The following is a 24824-nucleotide window of genomic DNA, read 5'->3' as shown; positions in this document are numbered from 1 at the left end:
GGCATTTTGGCAGAATAATGCTCCCTTCTCATAGATAGTTATGTATGTCTTTTTGAGATCACCATCTGCCCCTCTTCTCCCAAGTTCTGTGGATAAGGGTGTCACATCTTCTCTCGGCGACTTCTTTCCCTGGCAATGACTAGCAGGTAACAGGCACATGCCCACCTTGACTGTAAGGCCCAGGAAGACTGAGCACATTTCTTTCATGGACGTCAGTGAACGGGCTCCAAAGAGCAACCCAGAGGAACAGATTCTGGGAAGTGAGGATCATCCAACAGCGTTCCACACTTCCGCTGTGAAAGGGGCCGGGCTCAGACAAGGCTGAGCAGCAATGAGGTCAATCATCTCCCTTTTTCTTTTACCTTCGTTTATTTCTCTCAGACGATTTTGCCAACATTCTATAGGGAGCATGGTCCAGACCTGGAGAGCCCTCTGTTCCTCAGGCTATATCTCTGGAGTGGACAGAGACTTAACAAATGCCTGTTGTGTGACTGACACTCTACAGTGTAATTTAGGGACAAATATCATTTACCCCAACCCTTGGCACAAGGTCACAGGTGCTGGTGGTCTGACCGATTCCAGTGGGTGTTCTTTCCTCTTTGTACCACACGGCCTTGGGTCAGACGAGATGCCTAGCAGGTCTTCTTCCCTAATAGAGCATCTCTTCAGGATGACACTGTGAACTGCCTGCCTGTATCTATAGCATCCATTGGGGTCGAGACCAAAAGCGTGGAGGAGTAAGGGATTGATAGATGGGAGAAGAGCAGGGATCTCTTACCCATCATCACGGTCATCATGAGATGGGTCTGAGACAGCTTGCTGTGTGTCCTTGGAATGTGGGCTTGAGTTGCAGTTGGGGCTCTCTGCTATTTTGTCTTTCCGTCACCACAAGCTCTGCTGTCACACTTCCTTCATCAGTCTGCAGAGGACTTTTGATATGGAAATGCCAATTCCCCTTCTCCTTTTCTTAACATATATTATTACTTTATCAATATGATTAGCACGTGAAGTCCATTTTCTTTTTTGCAGTCCTCAAAGCGGTCTAGACACGGTCCTTTCTTTCCCAGGCCACCCACAGCATGGGCGGTAGTGCGGAGGAGGTGACTTCGGTGACTTTCTCTTGAACTTTCACGGTACTGGACGCTTCTGCCTTTGCAGCTTGTTGAGGAAATGGGGGTTGGGGAGACAGAAGGCTGCAGGAAAAGCATTAGTATCCCAATAGAATGTGTAGAAAAGGCTCGCAATAGATTTGTGGGAAAGCAGCCTTATGTTCACCCAAGGCCATCATTATGAGGGTTCTAACCTTTCATTAAGTACCTCTTAGAGACGTTTCTAGCCAATCCAGCTTGTCACGGAGCTCCTATTATTGAAAATTTAGAAATATTCCCATTGACTTTAGATACTTTAAAGCTATTCTTAGATGTGCCAGGATTTCCATTTCGAATGTTATTGTTGGCTGTCTTCATTAGTACATTCACACACACACACGCAAAATGGCTTCTCTAAATTGGAGTAACAGGTGCATCTTCTTCGTCCCCGACTTCCCGTCCCATCATATTACTTTTTAGCACCACAGAACAATAGTATGTTAGAGTTACAGGACCTAAGAGAAACTCTAATCAGACCCTGATTTGCCTGTAAGAAAGCTGAGAGCCAGAGAGGTTGAGTGACTGACCACAGGTCTCTCACTAAGTGACAGAGCAGAGACCAGAACCCGGGGCTCCTGACTCAAGGTCCAGGACTCCTTTGATTGCATTTACTCTTTGCCTTTCCTCAGTACCCTTTCTCTGCTCGGTCGTCCTCCTACTGGCTCCTCCCCGTCTCCTGGGGCTTCCTCATCCTTTCATTAGTTCGCAAGTCCGTGATGTTGGTATTTCTCCTGGGTTGGGTCTAGGAGGCTGGGTATAGGGAATTAATAAGAGAGGACTTAATTGTGAAAAAGTGGGAATGGAGAAGAGGAGGATAATCCAAGAGAAGCCAATCAGCGCAGATCCAGAGTGGGAAAGTGACTCAGAATGATAGATAGTGTTCTCCTTTTCAAAAAATGTTGCTGGAAGGAAGCCTCGTGAGTGGCCGGAGGACCGTATGAAATGATGGTACTGCACTCAACAGGCGGTGAGCTTGCATGCAGCATAACACCAAGGTCACGGCTCCGTAGACGGGAGAATGAATGTTCAGGCAGGTGCTCATGTCAGAATGTTTTCTGGACCCTTCAGTGGCCCTGAGAAAGGTAAACCTTCCAGACTCTACCTTGAGAGAGAGGCTCTCGAGAGCAATTGATTAGTCCTGGGATGGAGGAAGTAAATGCCAATAAAAAGAAAGACCTCGTTCTTTTTGAACCCTCAATTCCAGCCACGAAGCCAGGGAGTTCTGTATGGTTGCTCTGGTAATAGGTAAGCTTTTCAGGGCGCGAGGCCGAGAATCCAGAGAGGTTTCTAGTCTTGGCTTTGGAAGAGTTCTCTTTCCCCTCTGCTTTCAGTATCGACGTCTGTAAAACAAATGTGTCGGAAGAGTTAACGGCGTTAGCCTTTCCATTCTGCCCGTGCGTCTCCAGGATTCTCATTTCCCCAGCTCTGGTGTCACCTGAGTTGAGGACACCATTAGCGTTCATTGCCTCCGGCGTCTTTAGCACTGTTCTTTCCTCTGGCTGCACATTAACATCACCCTGAGTCCTAGAAATGCCGATGCCCAGAGAGTAGCCGACACGAATTAAGTCAGAGTTTTTGGAGCTGGGATACCCACTTCCTTAGTTTTCCAAGGCTTCCCAGGTGATCCCGCTGTGCAGCCAGGGCTGAGAGGTCCACGGATCTTCTAGATTGAGAGGTGAGACTTTTCCTGGTTGGTTTCTTTGGGTTGTGCTTTAATCTCGGGTCCTGGCCAATTCAGCTCAGTTATCTTGCAGACGATGGTGAGATAACTGGAGCCCCTCCCCGCCCTCGGGTATCCCGGAATTCAGCCTGAGAGAACGGGGTGATTAATTGTTATGTTTCGCCGCACTGACAAACCGTTCACCTGTGGCTGCTTCTGGCACACACCCAGCTGCACAGGTACCAGCCTTCTGTAAATAGGGTGCAGCTCAGACTGCACAGACGCAGGTCCAGCTAAGGGGTCAACTTGAGGCTGAGGAACAGAGTGAGTCATGCCGACCCCAGAGGCCCTGGAGCAAGTGATTAATGCCTCACAGACCTTGCATCTTACTCATTTGCTAACTAACCCTTGTGCATAGGAGGGTCGATCCAGCTCAGCTACTATCAGATAGAGGAATTTCTTCCTCAGTATCCTTAATGGTTTCCCAGAGATGTGGAACTTATAGTAAAAGGTGTGCTGGAACTGGCTGGTCCCAGCTCTTGGGTGTCCATTATATGTATCTTTTCCTAACTCTGTGTACATTGATGTCAAGTTCACAGCTTGAAGCTGGCCATGGAGAAAGTATTTACACTCCAAAAATTGGCAAATGCTGCCCATCAGGGCTTTTCTCCCTTTGGAGAGGCTCGTTGTTAGTTATTCCTTAGTACAATTAGCTTACTGCTTAACACAAGAGGTAGTCCCTGCACTTGTGGAACGAGTGGAGCTGCCTCTCTGTGTTGCCCCAGGCTGCCTTCGGGTGGGTCTGAGTCTTAACCCTCCAGAAGAACGTAGACAACGTCCAAGCTCCCTGTTACGAGCTACCCCTTCAGATATCTGAAAATAACTACGAGATCTCTCGTAAGTCTCCCCTTCCCCAGCAGCGTATCCTTCACGCCATCAACGCTTCCTCCGGTGGCTTGGAGGCTCAGTCGGTATCTCTGAACACTGGGGTACAGTTGCAAGATTTTCAAAGGAAAACAGAAATCCTCCCAGAGATGATCCATGGACTCTTTCACAAAAGGCTTTTCATTTTCTTTCTGCATTCAGATACCGTCTGACACCCCACGGAGTGAGTGCTGACGCGAAGTAGGGCATGGTCTTGGGTGTGGTTGCTGATTGCAGCCCACATTCTTTTTCCCCTAAAATGCACATTACTGCCAAAATTCTTGATGGGCTCGAATTCATCAGAATGCCATCAAAATACAGAGGCTGGTTTCTGAAACAGGTAATTTTCCCACCGCTGTTTTGTTTTCTTCCAGAGGCTTTTCATAGTCCCCCTTTCTTTCTTCTCTGTTCCGTACCGTTCAATCATTTGTCTCCTGATCACCAAGGCTGTGTGTCGAATGACAGCGTTTTGAGTCCAGGATTCAGTCAGACACATAAAGAGTGAATGAAGACTTCTGTAGCTGACTGTAACCGAGGCGAAAGGCAGAGGCAGGCCAGCGCGGTCTTCCTGCCTCCGAGCGGCCGTGCCCCGGCCTCTTGGAGTTGGGGCTTGCATGAATCTGGAGCTGACCTCAGTATTGGTTAACCGAAGTAGCAATACTGTCAACTTCTTGTTAGTCATTTTATATAGAGAGCAGGGATATGGGAGTGAGGTGGGACTTTTTTGGTCTAAAAGCAATGCACGTTCGAATACAGCTTCACGACAGCATTGAAAGAGTGATGTTAGGGATCTTTCGTTTTGAGTAACGGAGTCCACTGACCTCCCTCAGGAGGCAGCGGATGGTGTGGCAAACAGCAGCTCTTTGAGGTCTCTGCTTCTTTGCCGTGCTTTGTCTTTTCATTCGTTAGGACTTCAGTCTTTAGACGTGGGCATGATGGCGTTACCATCCTCTTGATAGCCAGAGAGAGAGAGAGAGAGAAAGAAAGAGAAAGAGGGAGAGAACGAGAGGGGTGTGTGTGTGCATGTGTGCGCGCAGGACTGCCTGTCAGATGGTGGATGTGAACAGAGGCAGCTGTTGCCATGGCGATGGCAGGTTGCATCCCACCACCATGGAAACCAAAGTTAAAAAACTGATGTTAAAGCTGGAAGTCACATGATACATTTTTGTTGTGTTGTGTTTTGTTTTGTTTTAAAAAAAGAAAAGGGGTTTGGTTGTTTTTTTTTTTTCGGTCTGATCTGTTCGTGTTAAAGACGAGGTGGTGAGGAACAGTGCAACCCAGAATGCAGTGAGATGGCGAGATGGGCCGCCGCGAAGCAAGCAGGGCTTCCACCTCCGTTCTCGACTGGTTCGCGGCGCTCGTCTCCTGCCATGGGGCGGGACGGGAGGGGTCGTTTCCACATGTGCAGCCAGAGGGGCGCGCCGAGGCCCATCACAGGGGCAAGCCCTCTTGGATGTCAGGAGTGTCAGGAGGGGCATTTCACCCTCCTGCCGTTTAACGACCCCGCGGTGTGTGGTCCACTCTTTGTGGACCAGCCCAGGACGGAGACTGGAAACCTGAAATTACGGGTTGAGAACAGATGTTCAAATGGAGTGAAGGGTGCGACTTGCCCCAGATATGAGGGTTGTCCACACAGGGATAAGTTTAGATGATTAACGCTGTTTCCAGGAAACTGAAAAATTCGTCTGTAGCCCCTTGGAGCCTCCAGGAATACGGTTCCCCATTGATTCTCTCTTGTGGGTGAGTCTCCTTTGAGCCTCGCCTTCCTGCCTGGTCAGCCCAGGCCGCATACCGGGGCTCCAGAGGGAGCCTGTCCAGGAACACGTGGGCCTCTGGCCGAGGCTACTAGGACCTCCGCTTACCTCTTCCCTGGGCCTCTCACCTGGGCGGGCGGGGGTCGGGGGAGCCAGCTTGCTGACAGATGGTCTTGGACCTCTTTCTCCTTACCTCATACTCACTCCCATTTCCTACTGGGAACTGGAGAGAAGGTATAATAGCCTTTCAGGAAGGAGCGCTGGCCCCAGGCCTGTTTTAACAGGGTTGGTTTGGATTTTTTCAGTCTCTGAAGGGTTGAAGACTTGCACTCACGGCCTGTGTGGACAAGGCAGGACGCAGACATTCCTGTGAGAAGACCGGCCTCTGAGGAGGCTGAGAGCAGACACACTGTGGAGGTGCTGGTGGTGGCTCTCTACCTGTGTCTGGGTTTTAGGTGCAGGGTCCTTTCTCTTCAATATTGTTGGTCTTTCCAAGACAAACGTGTCATTTCCACAGCCCGTGCAAGCGGGATATGATCTCACCAGTATGATCTCACTGTGTTTCCATCAGGGTCTGTAGGAGCCGGAGCCGGACTTCTGTGATGGTTCGACCCCCTGTTCTTAGCGCTGGCCTTGGGTGTGATTAATGTCCCTTCTAACCACTAGCAGAAATTGCATCAGAGTCATCAGCTTCATAAATCCTCCTCTGGGGACTGGCGTTTGGATGTGCTTTCCATATTCCCAGGAGGTTCTGGGCCAAATGTCTTTGCTCTCTTCCCGGAGGCCCATTACCATAATTTTCTTTTAAACCCTTTATTGCGGTGGGCCTCTTCGGTGTCAGCCCGTGGCTGCAGCCAGCCGGCCCGCTCCCGGGGAGGCCGTGACCACTCACAGACGCTCTCCCCGCAGCAGATGCCGAGAGCTTGATTTAGGAGGATAATGAAAATGCCTGCGCGTTCGCGTGGCACCTTACAGTTTTCAAAGGGCTTTCTTGGCTGTGTGTCATTTTGCGCTTTGATCCTTTAGTATTTCTTACTTGGCTCTGCCAGGATGGACGGCAGCCGGTCCCCCTGACCTGAGTGCTCTAGGTCGAGTGCTCTTTCGCAGTGAGCACCTCGGCTCTGGTCTTCCATCGCCAGGCGGCGTTTTCTCCATTGCGTCTGAGGAATCAAGGAAATTCTGAGTCGTCTCGTATAAGAAAAGTGGCATGAAAGCCTCGGATAGCTGTGTTTCACTGTCGTTCATATTTAAAAAGTCTCTTTCGGTGTCTTGCTTGAGGGAGTCACACACTAGGCGGGACCCCTCGTCTATGACTGTCCTTGAGTCACCGTCCCACTCGTTAGAATGATGTTTACGTGGAGGCGAGGGGGAGGTGGGGAGGCATCCACAGAAACACCCAGGCCATCTTCCGAGACTCTTCTATCTCTTAGAATTAGCCATCCAAACGCAGGAGGCCGGTGTGGAAGGGCGGGAAAGGAGACAGGCCTTCCTGTAAGAGAGCGTTCTGGGCCTGGGCGAGGAGTGGGCGTGGGTACAGGAGGCTGAGGCAGGTTTCCCCTGAGACTGTGGGCTGTCCTAGGCGCCCCAGGAGTTTACAGGAAGTGTCTGAGTAGCCACAGGCTGCTCCCCACAAAAGCACATTCTCCATCAGGCCTGGAGTCGGAGACAGAGCACAGCATTCTGTCTGCCTGCCTGGCCTTGGTGGCCCCCCAGCACCTCAGCACCTCAGCACATTCAGTCTCCCCACTGTTCTGATGTCACAAGCTCTGAGACCAGGGAGGGAGCCTAAGGGGGTCTCGAGATGCATGTTTTCCCTGGATCACCCCAGGTTTGCTGCTCGCGGCCTACGTCCTCCCCAGTCCTGTACCCGAGGGGCGGTGACAGGGGTGGTTCTGCTGGTTCGGGCAGAGGCAGGGATCAGCTCCCGGCCGGGCCCGGCGCTCGGCCGACAGGCAGAGCCAGCACCACCGCCGCGGGCTGCCAGGCGGGTCCTCTCCCTTTCCCCGGCTTCCTGGGCTTCGGGAAGGGAATGAGCGGGTGGCAGGCAGGTATGCAGGCCGAGAAGCGCTGCTCAAGTCAGCTGTGTTGCCAAGGAAACAAGTCAACCGTTGGAAGGAAGGAGCCGTGGTTAAAGGAGATAAATCAATAAATGAACCTATTTTTATCATTTCCCTAATGATGGTCTTGAAGCCGCTAGACAGGAAAGGGAAAGTTGGGGCGACGCGAGCCCTCGTTAGTGGGCCCCGGGGGAGACAGGAGCGAAGGGGGGGTGTGGGGAGGTTGCCAGGAAAGTTTGTGAGATGAGGCCCCTCGCGAGCCGACAGAGACAGGCCAGGAAGAGCAGGAGCTTCTGCAAGTTTCAAAGTACTTTCATGGTCTTTCTCCTTATTCGCTTAGGTTCTTTGTTCTCCTGTATGTGATCCCCTCAGAAACCTTGTGCTTTGTTTTTCTGTTGGTTTGTTTTTTTTTTTCCAGAATAAATATAGCTCTAATTGATTTTATAATTATAAATTAATACGTGCTCGTTATAACACTCAGGCAATGCATAAAGGATTAAAGAAGGAAGTGAAAATAACCGTACTACCCTGGAAAACTCATTCTCTCTCTAGCAAGATGGATTTTTTGTTTTTGCTCCTTTAAAGAACTTTTTTTTCCACATTGAAGGAATATTCTGTGCACGCTGTTTTCTTTTTTATGAATAGCTAATGTGTATACACAGGATATAGTACAAAAAGTTCAAATGGGGAGGCAGCATGGAGCAAGTACAGGGTATCTGTTGTGAGGATGCCTCTGGTTCTGGTTGCCCTGTGCTACTCACTTATTGATTGATCCATCGGCTAATAGTCATTGGGTGCCTGCTGTGTGCTGGACCCCATGGGTGTAGAGGTGAATAAGGCAGGCAAAGCCCCTGCCCTCAGCCTCCCACGCCTCAGGGCTCTGTTATCTGTTTGTTCGAGATTTCAGATGGTAAACAGTCCAGACACCAGGGAGAGATACCATTCTCCAAAATGTGTTTAGTGTCAGGCACAGAGCGTAATGGGAGTCGCTGAATTCCTGGGCAGAGGGGGTCAGAGCCCTGGACAGACCTCCATCGGTCCTGTCCCATGAAGGGTGTTGTTCTTTGAGGCCTCAGGGACGAGTCACACCTTTGTCTAGCCTGTGAGGTGCATTTGCTTGACCTCGGGGCCGCCATTCGAGTCCAGGCTCTTCTCCTGGGGGAGGGAGCTGCACCTTTGCTCATGCCCGCATTTCACACCGAGTACTGTGTGCCAGGAGCTCCGCAAGGCACGGCCAGCGGACAGGTGAGCGAAACTCCGTCCCTGCTTTCAAGGTCTAGTTTTTTCAGAACGGAGGCGAAAGGCCGCTGTAGGAGGGGGCAACGGCACCGAGTGCCCACTCCGTGCTTTTTTAAAAAAGACAAGTGGGCCAGAGGGTCGGGAAGAGGCCGGCAGGGAGGGCGGCCGGGCCCAGGCAGGACCGGCCGTCCTCCCCGAGCTCCTCTCCTCGGGGTCCTCCTTCGCCGTGCTTTCTCTGATCTAGTCCTCGCATCCACGCAGTTGCCAGAGTCTCACCTTTGCTTCTGTACCTAGACCTCGCCTCTTACTTGCCCCAGACGTGAATTCATCCTGAGTTACAGATGACCTATGAGGCCTACGGGGACATCCCTTTCAAGGGTGTGTGCCTTCGAACAGTTTTCACAATTTTAAGCCAAAAAATTGCTGCTCCGAATGGGCCTTTAGACATCAGACCATAGACAGGGGATTCGGGTGGGGGAGGAGGCGGGAATGGGGTCTTCTCAGAGCCTGTGAATTACCAAACCCTCACGTTGAGATTCTAGCCTCTGGAGCCTTAGGTAGCGCCGTTCATTGAGACTGCATGAATTCTCGGCCGTCCAGACACCTGGCCAGTCACAGGAAGCTTGGCTTGTCAGCACCCTGCCCTGAGCACCCTGCAGTGGTGACGACCACACCTTCCTGAGGCTCACCCCGTGTTACCCGCTAAGCTTCATGTATCTGCACTTGGACTTCTGGGCTATGTGAGCTAAAGATCCTAACAGGGTGCTATGCCCTTCGATGATCTAAGTAGGAAATTGGATGCGCGTACGTGGGAGCAGGGAGTCGGGGTCACACAGGGGCCGCAGCAGTCCGAGCAGGGATCGCAGGGCGGAAGGGCCTGAGAGGCAGACGGCCACCAGGACCGGTCTTGCCTATAGGCCAGCAACTAGGAGCTCATTTACTTTTAAGGCTATGGCCATCACTTCAAAGTTTTGAGGGGAAGGAGCCTGAACCCCCAAAGCAGTCATCGACCCCAGTCAGACCCGTGGGAGCTCGTGCTATCTGCAGCTTGAATGAGAACATGCACACGCCCGGTCCTGCTTCCCAGGTCACGCGCTGGGCTCCTTGGTCCTGCCAGGTAGCTTTCTGAGCTTGCATGGGGCGTGGCCAGCCACGGCCAGTGGCCAGCTGAGCCCCACACGTTGTCAACGCTTTTATTAGGGGCAGGGACAGGGCATAACGTGGACCAGGCAATCGCTTCACTCCCATCAGAGCCCCCAGCCCTCCAACCGCTACTCACAGGGACCGGCAGTACCAGGGCTTTGTACCAGGGCTTCTCAACTATGTTCCCGGGAACACCATTCCCAGGAGAGATGCTCTGACCACAGGATTGAGTGGCGGCGAGACAAGCTGGGAACTCGGAGCCCCATCCCTGGCCCCGTTTGCAGGAGGCGGTGCCCGCCGTGTGCAGTGGTATCACAGGCTCCGAGAAGTCTCGCTGTGAGGAAATCTGCTTCACTTCTCCACACCCCGGCCTTCCCGCATTTCCTGGACCCCCAGGCCCTGGAGCGCCGTGTTCCTGGAATGCCTTCCGCTGTGTTGTCACTTGTTGGCGGTGGCCTGCGGGCTTCTCAGCTCCCTTGCTGCACCCGGCTCCCAGGTGTGAGCTCAGGGAAGGGCCTGGGTTCCTGGCTGCCGCGGCCATCATGTCCCCATCTTCATCCCACCGTTTGGATCTGGGGACCTGTGGGTGCCTGAACCAGGCCCAGGGCAATCTAGCCTATTCAGGGGGCTTAAGGGACACCAGGTTCACGTGTGGTCCCTAGTCAGTTTACACTTGCTCTGAACTCCGGGTTAGAGCCTGTGAGGGCAGGGGGAGAACGAATCCCCTTTCGATCGGTGAGCACTGGGGGCCCTGGGCGATTCGTGGGAGGGGCTCGTGCCGAGACGTGGGCTTGCAGGCTGGGTGGGCCGTCTGTGGTCTGCTGGCGTGTTCAGCTCTCGGGCCCAGCTTGGTACTGCAGGAGGAGGAGTCGCTAGGCATGCTGGGGAACTTCCCAGGCAGCGGGGCTGCACTCGAAGGGGAGGGTTTACGCAAGCAGAGTGGGGTGAGGAGGCAGGGGGCTGGTTCTGAGCCCCACCCAGGTCGCCGCTTTGATGGTCGAGCTCCACAGGGCAGCAGAGGCCGGCTCCGCCGTCCCTAGGGTCCGGGGCGCGTGCCGGGGCCGCGTGGGAAGGAAGGGTGGCCAGCTGCTGCAGGATGGGCTGTGACTCAGGGCCGCGTGGGGGCGGGGGAGGAGCCGGCGCTGGCGAGGACGGGAGCGCTCGAGGCTCCGTGGCCGCCAGGCCTCTCAGCCCTGTTGCCTCCCCTTCCAGCACCGGGGCCGAGCAGCAGTCGGCAGCTCATCTCTCCCCGCACAGACCCCCTCCGCCTGCAGCTGCCCCGGGCCCGGCCCCTCTTCAGACATGCCCCAGATGCTCATTTGCCATCGATGTTCCCTGGCACGAATGTCACGGTGGGGATGGGGTGGCACCAGGAGCATGTCAGGTTTGGCCCTCCTTCTGGATTCCCTAGGGAGAGAGAGCTCTAGGTCCTGCATCCTCCACAGCCAGCCTGGACGTGTGGCAGAGGAGGAGGACGGTCCCCTCCCTTCCCTCCACTTGGCCTGCGCTGCCACTCCACGCTCCCGCCCAGATTCCAGCCTCCGCCGGAGCATCGGTCGCCCGACAAGGCCGGTGGCAACAGCCGGCTTGTGTGTGTCGCCCCCGTAGTTAGAGAATGAAATCCAGCAGGCAGGATGACTCGACTCTGGAGCCGGGGCGATTCCGGCCCCTCTCTCGGCTGACAGTCCCCATGCCTGCTTCCCCTGGGCTTGGGGCACAGCCTTCCCACTGGAGTCAGGGTGCTGGCAATAGAATCATAGTCCTGCATTTAAAAAAAAAGCCTTCAGAGAAAAAAGCCCGAATGCATTATTTACTCATTTGTGGTTCGGTTCTGAGAGGCCCCGGCTGTGCCGTCCCGGATTCAGACGCGCGGTGCGTCTGTTTCCCAGGGGTGTAGACGCTTAGGAGGAAATGAGGTGGGACGCAGCCAGCTTCTCCTGGCCCCGGGAAATGCTCTCTGAATTGGATATTAAAGTAGAAGTGCGCTCCCGTGGAGAAAATTGTTCCTTTTCCAAAGTCCTTCTCAGGTGAGCAGAGGGACGAGGGGAGGAGACTCCGGCTGTGACTCCCGGAGACAGCCGCAGCCAGCCGCAGCCGGACCCTCGCTGAAGTGTCACTGTGCGGGCCCGTGGTGTGAAGCCTGGGAGGCACAGGGGCCTGCGGTGGTGTGAGCGTCTCTTCTTCCCACTTCCCCTTCCAGCCCTAGTTAATTCCCAGCTGTGTCAGTGAGTTCCCTCCGTGTTCGGAATGTCTAACTACATCACGTATTGGCTCCACTTTTCCTTTGCTAGGAGAAGATGCTTTGGGTTTGGAGCCCAATCAGAAGTGGGCATAGTCTCGCAGGCTAAGGACCGTCCACTGTCCCGCCTGCCTGGCTGCTGGTGTCCGTCATGCAGACCGCGCAGACGCAGCGGGGGCTGATAAAGTTTGTGTGTTGATGGGCACAGCCCTCCAGGAGGCTGTGTCCCTCTCTCTTTGGGGAGTCTGTTCCTTAACTCCTCCTTCCTCACGCCATTCGAGTACATGATCCTGGCCACCATCATTGCCAACTGCATCGTCTTGGCCCTGGAGCAGCATCTTCCCGAGGATGACAAGACCCCGATGTCCCGCAGACTGGTATGTGCCTCCCTCCTCCTCGTCTTCCTCTCCTCCTGTCCTCCTCTTCCCTGGTCCCCTTCTCCTTTGCTCCTCTGCCCTGTCCCCTTCCCTCCTTCCCTGCCTTCCAGTTTGTTCTTTGCTGGGGGACGGGTTGATGACAAACCCCATCAGGATTCATAAGGATGAGAAGACTGACCTTTTATCTCCTGCTCCTAGGAAGCTCTGAGGGCTTTGCATACGCCGTGTACACACTGCGTGACAGCCAGGTGGGAAGAAAGGGCAGGCACGGGTCCATTCTCTTCCCTCCCTTCCGAAGGGACTTTGAAGGGGGAGGAGGAACAGAGGCGAAGGAGAGAGGGTGGAGGATGCTCAAGGCCTGTGTGCACTCACGGTCAGCGACTTCTCAGGCGTCGCGTCCGTGTTCTCCGTAGAGAAATGATTCACATGTCCGATGTGTTCTCCCTAAAAAGAGCTAACAAATTGTTTAAAGCTCAGATGTGTGGATAAGCAGTTCCGGCCGAGTTGCCTGAGGGATGCGACCTCTGAGGCATTTGATGTGCACGAAGGCCAGCGTGGAAGAGCCACCTCCTTCGGGGCAAAGCCAGTACCGTGGGCCAACTCCCTGGGAAGCAGTGTGGTCCTGGGCGTGACCCCGCACCCGTCCACCGCTGCAGCCCAGTCCCCTGGGCTTTCCTTGCTCTGTGCTCTCCACGAGTCCTCCAGCCCCCTCTCTCCCCACCCGTGCAGGGGCAGAAGTCCTGGTGTCCGGTAGGAGAGGATAGGTCAGAGTGGACCGGGCGGCCAGGTGTGCCTCTGCCTGCGTCTGACTGGCACGGCCCTCCCCTTACCAGCACCTCTGCTCTGCACCTGCAGGAGAAGACAGAACCATATTTCATTGGGATCTTTTGCTTTGAAGCCGGGATCAAAATCGTGGCCCTGGGGTTCATCTTCCATAAGGGCTCCTACCTTCGCAATGGCTGGAATGTCATGGACTTCATCGTGGTCCTCAGTGGGTGAGTCTTCTCGTCTCCTCCTGTCTTCTTGGTGTGTGTGTTGGGGGTGGGGGTGGGATTTGGGGCTGTCGTGTCATAAAGTGGCTGCCGCAAGGAACCCTGGGGTGGGAAGACACGGTCTGTGCAGTGGGCGCAGAGGGAAAGTTCCAGGCTTGGCTTTCCCCAGGGGCTGGACCACAGGTGGCCGCCTGCGGGGCAGTGCAGTCTGCGGAGGTGTGCGTGGCGTCCCGCGGAGGCCGCGGCTCCCAGGTGCGGCGGCTGCGGCTGCTGCTCCCGGTTTCCCGGTCAGCGCTTGGCTAGTTCCGAACGCATGTGTCCCGGCCGGTCCTGACCAGAGGGGCGTCCTTGAAAGATGGGCCAAGAGACGTCATGAGGTGCAAAGTTGTCTTTGAGTTTGGAGAAGACCCCGACCATAATTTCTGCACTGATAACTGAGACGTGTGTTCTGACAAACAGAACGTTCTATGATTTGCAGATTTACGAACATGAGGAGGCATGAAATTGAATCCCATTAAAAAGCCGATAAATCATTCCTTTGGAAGTTAATATAGTAATACCACGTCGCGGCTGACCTGGTGTCATAGGCAGCAGATATGATGGCAGTTCATTAATTCAAATATCTGGCAGGTCATCTTTTCAGCTGGGAAGGAATGTACCATGGCTGTATTGGGGTGGATGCAGTGGCCGTGGGCCTGGTGGTGATGGGCATGACTCGTTGGGCTCCTGTGGCTTCCCGTTGGTCTCTGCGTCTCTTGGCTCTTGGAGCCTGCAGCGGAGGGAAGAGTCTATGCCCTGGGGGTGCCCATGTCCTGCGTGGGGGTGGCAGCAAGGAGTGAGGCATGGACAGTCCCTTTCCAGCTGCCCGTCAGACCGTAGTCCACACCTGTGAGGGGAAGCTGAGTGTCGAGTGGAAAAGGGGGAGCGGAGAAACCTGAGTCCCCCCTCATGCCTGATGAGAAGGAGAGGGAGGCGAAGTGGAGATTTTTCCCCAGGAAGACTCCGAGGAGCGTGGGTAGGTGAAGCCTGAGAAAGAAGAGCGAGGCCTTGGGAGTGTTCGCGTTTATCCATTGTCTCAAGACGTAGACATGATACTCATATTTTTAACCTTCATGTCAATTGTGAAAAGAGAAAACGTTGAAGATGCGATGGGCTGGAATGTACAAATGGGAGCTCGGAGCCACCAACCCCTCAATACAGGGAACGGACAAATGGGCAGAGCTGATAATTTATGTTTAAAAACACCTGTCGCCTTACGAAAGGATGCTCCGAAGGTTATTCCAAAAGAAAATTATACTGTGTCTGAAATAGGAATGTACAAAGATACAATTTGTACATAGCGTTTCAGAAGTACATGGTCGTGAGAACGCAGCACATCTGGACGACGTGTCTTATTCTTTACTTTTATTTTCCAGCTTTATAGTCTTAAGGCGTGCCATCGGAGGTTTAGATATATGTATCCATGATGAAACGATTACTGCAATCAAGCCAATTGATACCCATCACCTCACCTAGTGACCTTTTGTGTGTGTGTGTGTGTGTGTGTGTGTGTGTGTGGTGAGAACACTTGGTATCAAATTTCAAGTGTAAAATACATTGTTATTCACTCTAGTCACCGTGCCGTACACTAGGTCCCCAGACTGCTCCCCTGCAGCTGAACGTCTGTGGGCTTCGGTCAGTATTTCCCCTTTTCCACCCTTCGGCCCTTGGTAACCAGCGTTCTTTTCTCTATTACTATAGGTTCGTCTTTTTTTTTCTTTTCTTAGATTCCAGGTGTAAGTGAGATCATGCCGTGTTTGTTTTTCTGTGGCTGGTTTGTTTCACTTAGCGTGATGTCCTCCAGGTTCACCCATGCTGTCACGAACGGCAGGATTTCCTTCCTTTTTTTAGGTCTGACTAATATTCTATTGTGTGTGTACTATATGTATATGCACATGCGCGTGCGCACGCACACACGCACGCACGCACACACACACACATCATTGCTTTATCCATTCATCTGTCCACAGACGCTTAGGTTGTTTCAGTATCTTGGTTACTGTGAATAATGCTGAAATGACTATGGGAGCGCAGATTAATCTTTCCAGGCTAGCGATTTCCTTTCCTTCAGATGCCTCCCCAGAAGTGGAATTGCCAGATCATAAGGCAGTGGCCGTTGACGTTTTCCGGGGACCCTCCCTACTGTTTTGCATAGCGGCTGCCCCACCTCACACTCCCGCCCACGGTGCGTGAGGGCTCCCTGTTCTCCACGTCCTCACCGGCACTTATCTTTCTTTCGCCTTTTCGAGAACAGCTGGGTGATGTTTTAAATGTCCCTAAAATAAATAAATAAATAATGCTGTACAGTGAAAGACGTAAGCGAGAATCTGAGTCACTTAGGGATTCTGTGATTCTGCTTAGAAGACAACGCACCATGATGTGTGTGTATCATGTGTTAAGGGTGACTGAATTCTTAGCCCCCCTGAGTCCTATAGGTGTCAGACGCCATGAGAAAGTCCCCCTCTTGTCTTTTTAAACTATTATATATTCGTTAAAGAAAATATGGAAAATCCAGAAAAGTCAAAAGAAGAAAACAGCAGGTCACTGATGAAGAAAAATTTCTGGTTATTTTTTGGTATTTCCTTCTCGCCCCCTAGAGTTGAGCTAGCTCTCTTTTCAATGGTTGTAGTTCTGCTGCCTTTTCTCAACATAGTCTTAGCATGTCATATATTACTCCATATTTTGGTTAAAACCTGTAATGACTGATCGGCAGTTTGTTAAATAAATAGGCACAGCTCACTTCTCTATTTTGGCAGTTACTCGACACAGGCTACTTTCTGGTTCAGGCTATTATTAAGTAATTATTGACGATGCTCCAGTGTACCTCTTTTGGACGTCACGTTTTCGGAGGCATCGTGACACGTCGAAGGGCTTCTAAAGGAGAACCTGCCGTTCTGGTGCGGAATCTGGGAGCTAGGATGCGGGAGGTGGGAGGGAGGGACGGGACCATTGGGCAGGATGCGAGACGACAAACCGGTCAGCGCCGCCTCCACGCAGGGGTTGCCACGCGGTTAAAGGGGATTCGCGAGGGGCCGCGGGGCCCGCTCTTGGCCTGGCCGCGAAGGCCGTCTGTGCCCTCACCTGTGTGTGTGTGTGGGGGGGGGTGCAGGTGCTGAGCCCTCGGCCGCGTCACTTGTCCTCCTTGTCCTCTGCCCACGTCACCCTTGCCTGTGACTGTGCTCCAGGGGAAGAGCGTGGTGCTCTCGAGGCCCCGCGCGAGGGCTCTGGCTCTGTCCCGTTGGAACGTCCCCGCGGTGAGCCCGTGCCGTGCCATGGTGGCGCGGTACAGTTTCATGGGCAGCATTTCTCTTTCTTTCCTCACGGTACGTAAAATCACGGGGCATCGTCCAGCTGTCGTAGTCTCGGGCGCAGGGGGACGCGTTGTGATGTCAGCGTGGGGAGGGAGACAGCAGACTTCGGAGACGAGTCGCCTGGTGCTCAGAGCGATGAGGCGCTCGGCCGACGTCACCTGCTTCTTGAAGCAGATCCGCGAGTCGGAGCTCCGCCCTTGCGCCCAGGGCTGTCGCTGTCACTCGTGCCCCGCGCAGCCCCCTCCCCGTGCTTCCCGACACCCACCCCCACCCCAGTCCCTCCTGGCAACTCTTCCCTCCCACCTCAGCTCCGGGTGTCACCTCGCAGGGGACAGATGCCGGGGACGGCACAGTGCCTTGGGCTGAGGCCGTACAGCTTCTGGGCTCTCCGTGCGTGACAGGAGTGGAGGCGAGGGACAGGGCGCCGAGGTGCCAGACAGCTGGCTCAGTGAGAGCCTTCCGTCACTGGCCTCTGCTACGAGGTGTGTCGTGGGGGCACCTGGGCCCCTGCGATCAGCCCGCACCTCTGACCTTCTGACCCTTCGTCTCCTTCGGTCTGCAAGTCAAGGGCGCTCACGGTTCGGAAGTTAATACATGTGCGTTATTTATCCGAGCCTCATAATCTTCGCAATGGGATCTTGCTGTTCTCATTTTATAGATGAAGAAACCGAGGTTCAGAGAGAGGGTGCGTGACCTACTAGGAGGTTCTAGGTCCAGGACTTGAGTCCACGTCTTCTGGCTCCACTCATTTTTCGCCACACTTGTCAGTCACCTCACAACTTTGTGGGCTCCCTGGTTCCATGGCCTCGGGATTCCTTCCATCTCCTCGGAGCGTAGGGGATTGACTCAGGGAGGGGCGTAATCAGGCAGCTGTTCCCAGCCCAAAGCTGAGCCTTCATGCGTGACTCGAAAACACCAGAACCCCCTGTGTCCACCCTCAGACTTCTGTCTGCGGGCTTGGAATAAAACTTTCTGCTCCGTGCTTAAGGAGGCATGGAAATTAACGCTCACGGTTTAATGAAGACTGGACCAGAAGTTTCCAGCTTATTTCTTCATTAAATGGCTTGTTCATTCATCCATCTCTCTATTTAGTCAACAAAACTCATAATATTGAATAATCGAGCGACTGCTGGGACTGAGATACACCAAAGGTAATGGATTCTCATTTCTTCTAAAAGACAGTGTGGCGTTCGCCATTCTTTGACAGGCTGTTAGCTTTTACAGTAACTTGGGCCCTCTCTCGTCATGGTAGCATTTCAGGAGATGCTATTTCCAAACATTCGTCAGGCCATCCGGATAATACAAAACAGTTTTAAGTCGTCATTATATATTAGTCTTAATCATAAGTCGTCGCACTTAGAATACGTGGGCAAACGATAGAGGAGGATGAGGCTCAAAGGCACTCCTCAGCCAAGGTCAAAACAGGAAGGTGCGGGCAGGGACCGCATCCCGGACCCCTGCTCATCTCTGTAACCCCAGAGCCTGGATTCAGGTGCTTAATAACTGCTAACTGGATTGATTATGTGCTTCATCTCAGATTCTCTTATCACCTATGGGATACAAAATAGGGTGCTGAGGGAAGCTTGGGGCTGGGCCGAGGGGTTGTCGGTTCCTGGCTGTCCCTTCGCCTGGGTCTGGCTGAGCCAGGCAGTGTTTGTACCCCTTGGATGTGGTTATAAGTCGGCCCCGCTTGCTCACGTTCTGATCAGTTCTGATCAGCGGAATGAAAGCCGGGAGCTCAGTGTCCAGGCTGTTAGGAGACGTTGGGCCTCCAGCCATTTGGGACTATTCATTGGGTTCTCAGTGTTACCTCTTGGGCATTGCTCCCTGGGTGATGGGGTAGGGGCAGGGACAGGGCTGAATATTGAAGACCCAGACTCCTAGAGGTGGCCGTGGGTGGTGGGGAGGGAGGAGAAAGCAGCTGTATTACATCACTGGGCATTTGTCATATAATGAAAGCTGCCATTTATTGAACCATGTGCCAGAGACTACATTTTAGAGCCATATGTATAAATGTGTGTGTGTGTATGTTATTTCTAATCCTAAAAATCATGCTGCGAGGTAGGAATTATTAGGCCTGATTATCACCCACGCCCGTTTGACAGATGAGGAAGCCGAGACACCGACAATTTCAGTGACTTGTCCAAACTCAAAGGGCCAGCGTGGCCACGCCAGGCTTCGAAGCCAGGCCCATTTGCCCTCGGTTCTGGGTGTCCTCCTTGACCACGCGGCCTGCTCTCCCTCCCCACGCACACGCAGGCTTGGCGATGCCATGCTGGCCCCTGCTCTGGCGCCACCCGAGAAGGTTGGCCATCTCCCCTCGTTTCCCTTCTGCGCCTCTAGCTTCGGGCCATGCGGCGAGCAGAACGCTGCCCCTTCCTTGCAGGAATCTTTACTTTCAATCGGACGTCAGAGTATTGGCGGCATGACAGAGTTATGCTTGGATGTCGTTGATATTGTCGGTTTTGCCACCAAAAAGCAAAATCAGCTCAGGACATGCCCACCGTCAGCTCTGCACGTGCACGTGTGCGCCTCTGGGGAGTGGGCAGGTGTGTCTGAGCCTGGGCCGCACCCTCCTTCCTCTACCAAGGCCATCATTCCAGGACCCAGGCCAGCACCTGTCCCCACCCCACTGTCTTCCTTCAGGAGACATCGTCGGGTGCCCACAACATGCCAGGCACTGTGCGGGGTGTGGGTGGCGCGGGCTGAGTGCCGCCCACTAGGAGGCCACGCAATGAAGACCCAGGAGGGCTGGGGAAACTTGCCGAAGGAAGTCATGCTTACATGGGGCTGCGAGGGTGGGCAGGTCGGACTTAGCTAGACAGCGAAGGAGAAGAACTTGTCTGGGAGACCAGATGCCACGTACAAATCCTCGAAGGCGAGCGCAAGCGAGCAGGACGCTCCTGGGGACGTGGCGAGTGGAATCCTCGGGTGACGGACCCAGAGAGGTCAGCAGAGGCCAGTCCAGGTCACGCCAGGGAGCTCGTTCTGTAGCCTGAGGGCAGCAGGGCACCTTGCAGGGTCTGAGCGTGGGGGGGGCAGGGTGGTCCCCTCGGGGTCCTGTGCTGTCGTTGTTCTCCTGGACTCAGCTCCTAAGGAAGGGCGTGGAAAGGAGGCGGAGCCATCGCCGTAGCCTGGGCCGTAGTTGGGGAGGATGTGTCTAACCCAGCGGGTCGAGGGGGCCAAGGGGAAGAGGGACAGGGAAGGGAGCAGCCCGGGGAGCTGCTGCAGGACGGCCGGGGGCCGACATCGCTGGGCTCCAGCTTCCTGCCAGCGGCACACGCCGAGCAGTTCAGCCCGTGGGTAGGAGGGTGCTATCTGGAGCTAAATATACATCAGTAGGTATTTTTAGAGGCTTTGTGTAAGAAGGCCGCCCTGATCCACGCGTTTCCTGAGCAGCCGAAGCTCGAGGAAAGCACGCTTTTCCTCTGGGACCCCTGTCTCCGCGGTGCCGAGGATGCTGGGAGGTGGCAGCAGTCAGTCCGGGGGGCCCCCCCCCCCCCCCCCCCGGCCCCGTCCGAGTCTCTGTGGCAGTCTGTGGTGGCACTCGGTGTTTACACCGCATCTCCGCGCAGGGAGCCCGGCAGGCTTGCACCGTTCTCTCTTTTCCTCGTCTGCTCTGCTCTGAGCGGGAGAAGAGGAGGCAGCGGGCACGATGGAGACGGGGAAGCGGAGCCCGAGCAGGGTGAGGCCAGGGGCCTGGCGCTACGCAGGGGAGCCGCGTCCGCGGCACACGGGTCCCCCGGGCCTCCGTGCGGATGTCGGGGTGCGCGACTCCTCCGCGAGCCGGACTGCCCCTCCAGGTCTTTCTCTCCGCAGAGCTGGTGGCTGCTTGTGTGACAGGCCTCCTCCTCCTCAGCGGCTCCCGGTTAGTTTCTGGCTCCGCACGGGGAACATGCTGCTCCTTGCCGCCTCCCCTTCCGTCGGAACGTTCCCCTTTTACGTGCATTTCCCTCCAGACGGGCGAATGATGGGAAAGGCAGAGTTAGAACATGGGATTTCAGTTCAGGGGGAGGGAGGGGCCCAATGGCAAAATGTGGAGCTTCAAGGTCTCTCGTTAGCTCTGTGCTAGTGACAAACCCCGTTGCTTCAGGGAGGGTCCACATGAGAGACCCCCTTGGTAGCTGACAGGCAGGTGAGCTGGGGAAACTTCTGGGTGTAGGTGGTATTTTCCCAGATTCATCATTGATTCTTTCTTCAGGTATTGACTGAGTCCTAGGTGTAGACACTGGTGTTGGGGTGGGGTCTTTCCTGAAAGGCTGCTGCTTGTCACCTCCACTGATTGACAGGCGCTCAAAGTGGGGAGAACCGAGCGGGGCCCTGAACTGGCATCAGTGTCAGCAAAGGGGGTGGAAGCCAGAGGGAGTGGAGGAAGTTCAGAATTCCCAGGTAGTTTGGCGTTGGGACGATTTTTCCAGCTTTATCTTCCTTCAGGGGAACATAGGGAAAGAGATCATGGCGACGCGCCCTCCGAGTGAGGGCACTGTCCCGGGCCCGGCGCGCCCACCGGAAGGCAGCTCCGGGCACGCATGCGTGGGCCTGCACACGCGTGTCTGCGGACGAGGGTGGCGGGGGCGAAATTCTGAGGCGTGACCGTCGAGTCCGTAGACTTCCAAGCTAGAGCTGAGGACGAAAAGGACTGTTTGCCTTTCTCTTCCGTGGGCGGTAGAGGAACCTCCACACTCGGGCGGAGGTTCGTGCACTTGCGCCTGTGTTGTAAATAGCGCCCACGGTTAAGTGTAAGCGTGCCAGTGGGAAACGTGGACTGCAGCAGAGCGACGTGAGGCACGCACCCCCGCAGTCAGGAAGAGGCAGGTGCGGTGAGTGCACAGAGGTTCCCCAAGGGGGGCGGGGGAGGGGCGGAGCAGCGGGGATGTCGGGAAGTCTCTGCTGGGCTTAACTACAGCTTAACCACTGGATTTTAGACCCAGGAGACCTGCCCAGCTGTCTCGTGTTTCTTATTTTTCACAGAAGAGGAAACGGAGGCCCAAGTGGCCAGGCAGCTGGGCCAGGGTCCCGAGGCTGGGATGCGGGGAGCTGGGGCTTGGGTGCTGGTTTGTGTAGCCGCAGACTCAGGACTCGGTTGCGTTTATGCCCCGTTGTCATGGCAGTGACAGGGACTGCTGCTTGTTTGTGCTCTGGCCACCGAGCTGGCGGTGTTAGGGATACATGAGATTTGGTTTTATTAGTTGGCTGGACTATGTGTGTGCAACTTATATGGGAACGGAGTTTAGTCTGGCAGACAAAATGGATTTGGGACCCCAACTCCTGGCCCTGACGCTCATACACACACTCCCTGTGACACTAGGTTGTAGGTAAACCACGCTCATTTGTGAAACGAAGGTAGCATCTGCGCGGGCCGCCTCACCAGGTCTTGTGACAAGCAGATAATGCTGCTGCCCTTGACCAAAGGCCCTGCTTTTCCAGGAGCCCGCGTCTCTTACCAGGGGAAGCCTTCCTGTACCATCTCGGGACTCGCGTACATCGTTTTAAATGTGGACACATAGAACAAGGCAGATACTGTCTCCGTTTACAGATGAGGAAACCAAAAGTCAGTCATGTGCTTAAAGGCCGAACGGTTTCTGAGAGGAGGGGTCAGCTCTTTAATTCCATCACCACCGAGTCGAAGGCCCGTGCTGTATCCCTATGCAACAGCTGCCTCAGCAAAAGACAGTGAAGCAAACTATGAAATCAGTGAGCACGGAGCTTCCCACAGGACAGTGAAATCATGAAGATAAATGTTAAAGCACGCATAAAGCTCCCGAGTGCCTTAAAATAAAGGTATATGAAAATCGAAAGTAGGGTTCCGTAGACCTCATTCAGCATAGTCATTTATCTCCATAAAACTCGCAACTACAGAGGCAGACTTCACTGCTACCTTTTGCAGATTCCAAAACTGGCAAATTTAAAATCGTCATTAGGTGTCATTTTGTTTCAGAGTTTACTACAAATCGAACACAGGACGTATCTTGTTTCCTCTCAGTGGTGTATCTAATTTTATCAAAACTAGTCAAATCCTTCTACAGTTGTGAACAACAACGAAGAAATTCTAAGAGGAAAAGTCGAAACAAAGGTTTTCATTTTTAACTCTATCAACGGTGAAAATATTACACTTCCATATTTTTTTTTTTTTGGTCTTCCTTTTGTCTTCTGGCCCCTACTTCACACAAACATACAGAGGTCACAGGGGTCGGGAGGAGAATGCCCCTTTGTCCCTGGAAGTTCTGTCCGATCAGAGAGACCATCCACGCCGTCACTCTGAGGGGAGCTGGTGGGAAAGGCTGAGCCCCGGCATGCTCCCCGTCTCGGCTGCCACTCTTCTCTCAGGAGCCTGGGCCTTGGTGACAGAATGGTTAGGAGAGAGGCTCGAGGCCATGCCTTTTCTCCCTGGCCTCGAACTCTGGGACAGCGACTGGGAGGCAGAGTGACGGGCGCGGCCGCTTCACGCTTCAGATGGCATTTGCAGTGGAGCGCGGTGACTTCCGTCACCGGAGGCATCCTGGCCCATCTCGCCGCCTCCGCACCACCCCTCTTGGACCAGCCTGGTCCTTGGGGGGAGTCGCTTCTTAGTCCAGGACCGCACGAATGGCCGTGGGGAAACCGAAACGGATCCGGGTCGGGGCATCTTTGCTGTCGAGTCTTAATCAGAACTCTGGGTAGCAGGGCTAAGCGGAGTGATGGTGCTCCCGGCCCCCACTCACCCAGCGCTGAGCGGGCCTAGCGCACATACTGCAACTTTAAGTTACGGGGTCGGGGGAGACATACGGGAATCGGGAGAAGACAGGAGGGAAAGAGGAGTAGAGGCAGCCAACAGTAGCTGAACACCTAAGCTCCAGACACTGCGCTGGCTACAGGGTATACAGCCGTGGCGAGAGTTTCTGTGGTCCTGGAACTTGCTGTCTAGCAGAGAAGACAGGCGTAAAATTAAACTTGAATGGTGTACGGTAAAGTGCTGCAAAGGAGAAGTTAGAATGCTCGGGGGATTTTAAATTGGGACCCTCAGTCTAATGTGAGAGGAGGAGGGTCAGGAAATGGACGTCGAGGCCTCGGGACTGAGTGGCATCTGGCTAAGACAAGAGAAGAGAGAGGGAACGGAACAGGATGAGGACAGTCGAGGCCGAAGGCAAGGCAGGCGTGAGGCGCCGGCGATGGGGCAGGGCACGGCAGGTCTGGGGAACAGACGGAAGGCTTGGGGCCCGATGCGCCGGGACCGAGACGACGGTGACCTGAGGGAGGCCGGCGAGGGAGGCCAGGGCCACACCCATTAGGGCCTCGGTGTCCCCGCCGACGCTGGCCCGCGGGAGGCCGCTCACTGGCTGGTGTGAAACAGGGACGTGGGTCGATCCGCAGAAAGTGAACCGGACGGGGCTGCGTTTGCCGAGAAGGTAGAACGACGTCGCGGAGTGACTGTGAGTCTGCTCAGAACGAGGCATGCAGACTGAAGGTCCTCGGAGAGCCCTCTCTCTCTCCTCTTGCCTCCTCCTCTCAGCACTGGCTCGCAACCGTAATTCTGTCCAGAGCACTGGCGCTGTACCGATCCCAGCCCGTGGTCCTTGCAGTCTCGCCCACCGCACGCGAGAGGTCCGTCGACCCTGCCCGAGGCAGAGACACAGTCCTGCCTTCTGGGTTCGCGCTCTGAGCGTCTCCTGCTGATTCGAATAACGGGTACAAGCTGATGAATGTGTGGGCTTTTATTTTCGACGTTCAGCAGAGAAATTATTTTTAAAAAGCTTTGCCGAGAACCTTGCTATGTGATTATTAAGATTTTTATTTTTCCGATCGAACAGTAGTCTAAAGATCAAGCCAGCCCACGGGCTTCTTTATGGGACGTGTCTCTTTTATTCTGCTCGCTCAGCCCGTGACACGTCTCGATCCTGAGTCTGGGTCCTAACTGGACCCTGGTTAATAACCACCGTAAGTATAACATTTCGTGACGTAGGG

General features: G+C 54.3%; 1 protein-coding gene across 6 annotated transcripts in view; it reads left to right on the top strand.

The window, feature by feature from the left end:
- CACNA1E (calcium voltage-gated channel subunit alpha1 E) overlaps nucleotides 1–24824 on the top strand; it is a 318792-nt gene that overhangs the window by 67034 nt on the left and 226934 nt on the right. For all 6 annotated transcript variants that reach the window (XM_036234543.1, XM_016141140.2, XM_036234544.1 and 3 more), the window contains exons 3-4: nucleotides 12436–12541; nucleotides 13397–13536. In XM_036234543.1, coding sequence (XP_036090436.1) covers nucleotides 12436–12541; nucleotides 13397–13536 — 246 coding nt within the window. The remainder of the gene's footprint in view (nucleotides 1–12435; nucleotides 12542–13396; nucleotides 13537–24824) is intronic.

Source organism: Rousettus aegyptiacus, unplaced genomic scaffold, assembly GCF_014176215.1.
Source record: "Rousettus aegyptiacus isolate mRouAeg1 unplaced genomic scaffold, mRouAeg1.p scaffold_m13_p_17, whole genome shotgun sequence".
Taxonomy (NCBI): Eukaryota; Metazoa; Chordata; class Mammalia; order Chiroptera; family Pteropodidae; genus Rousettus; species Rousettus aegyptiacus.
Note: the sequence above shows the minus strand (reverse complement) of the source record. Positions and strands in the feature narration are given on the sequence as shown.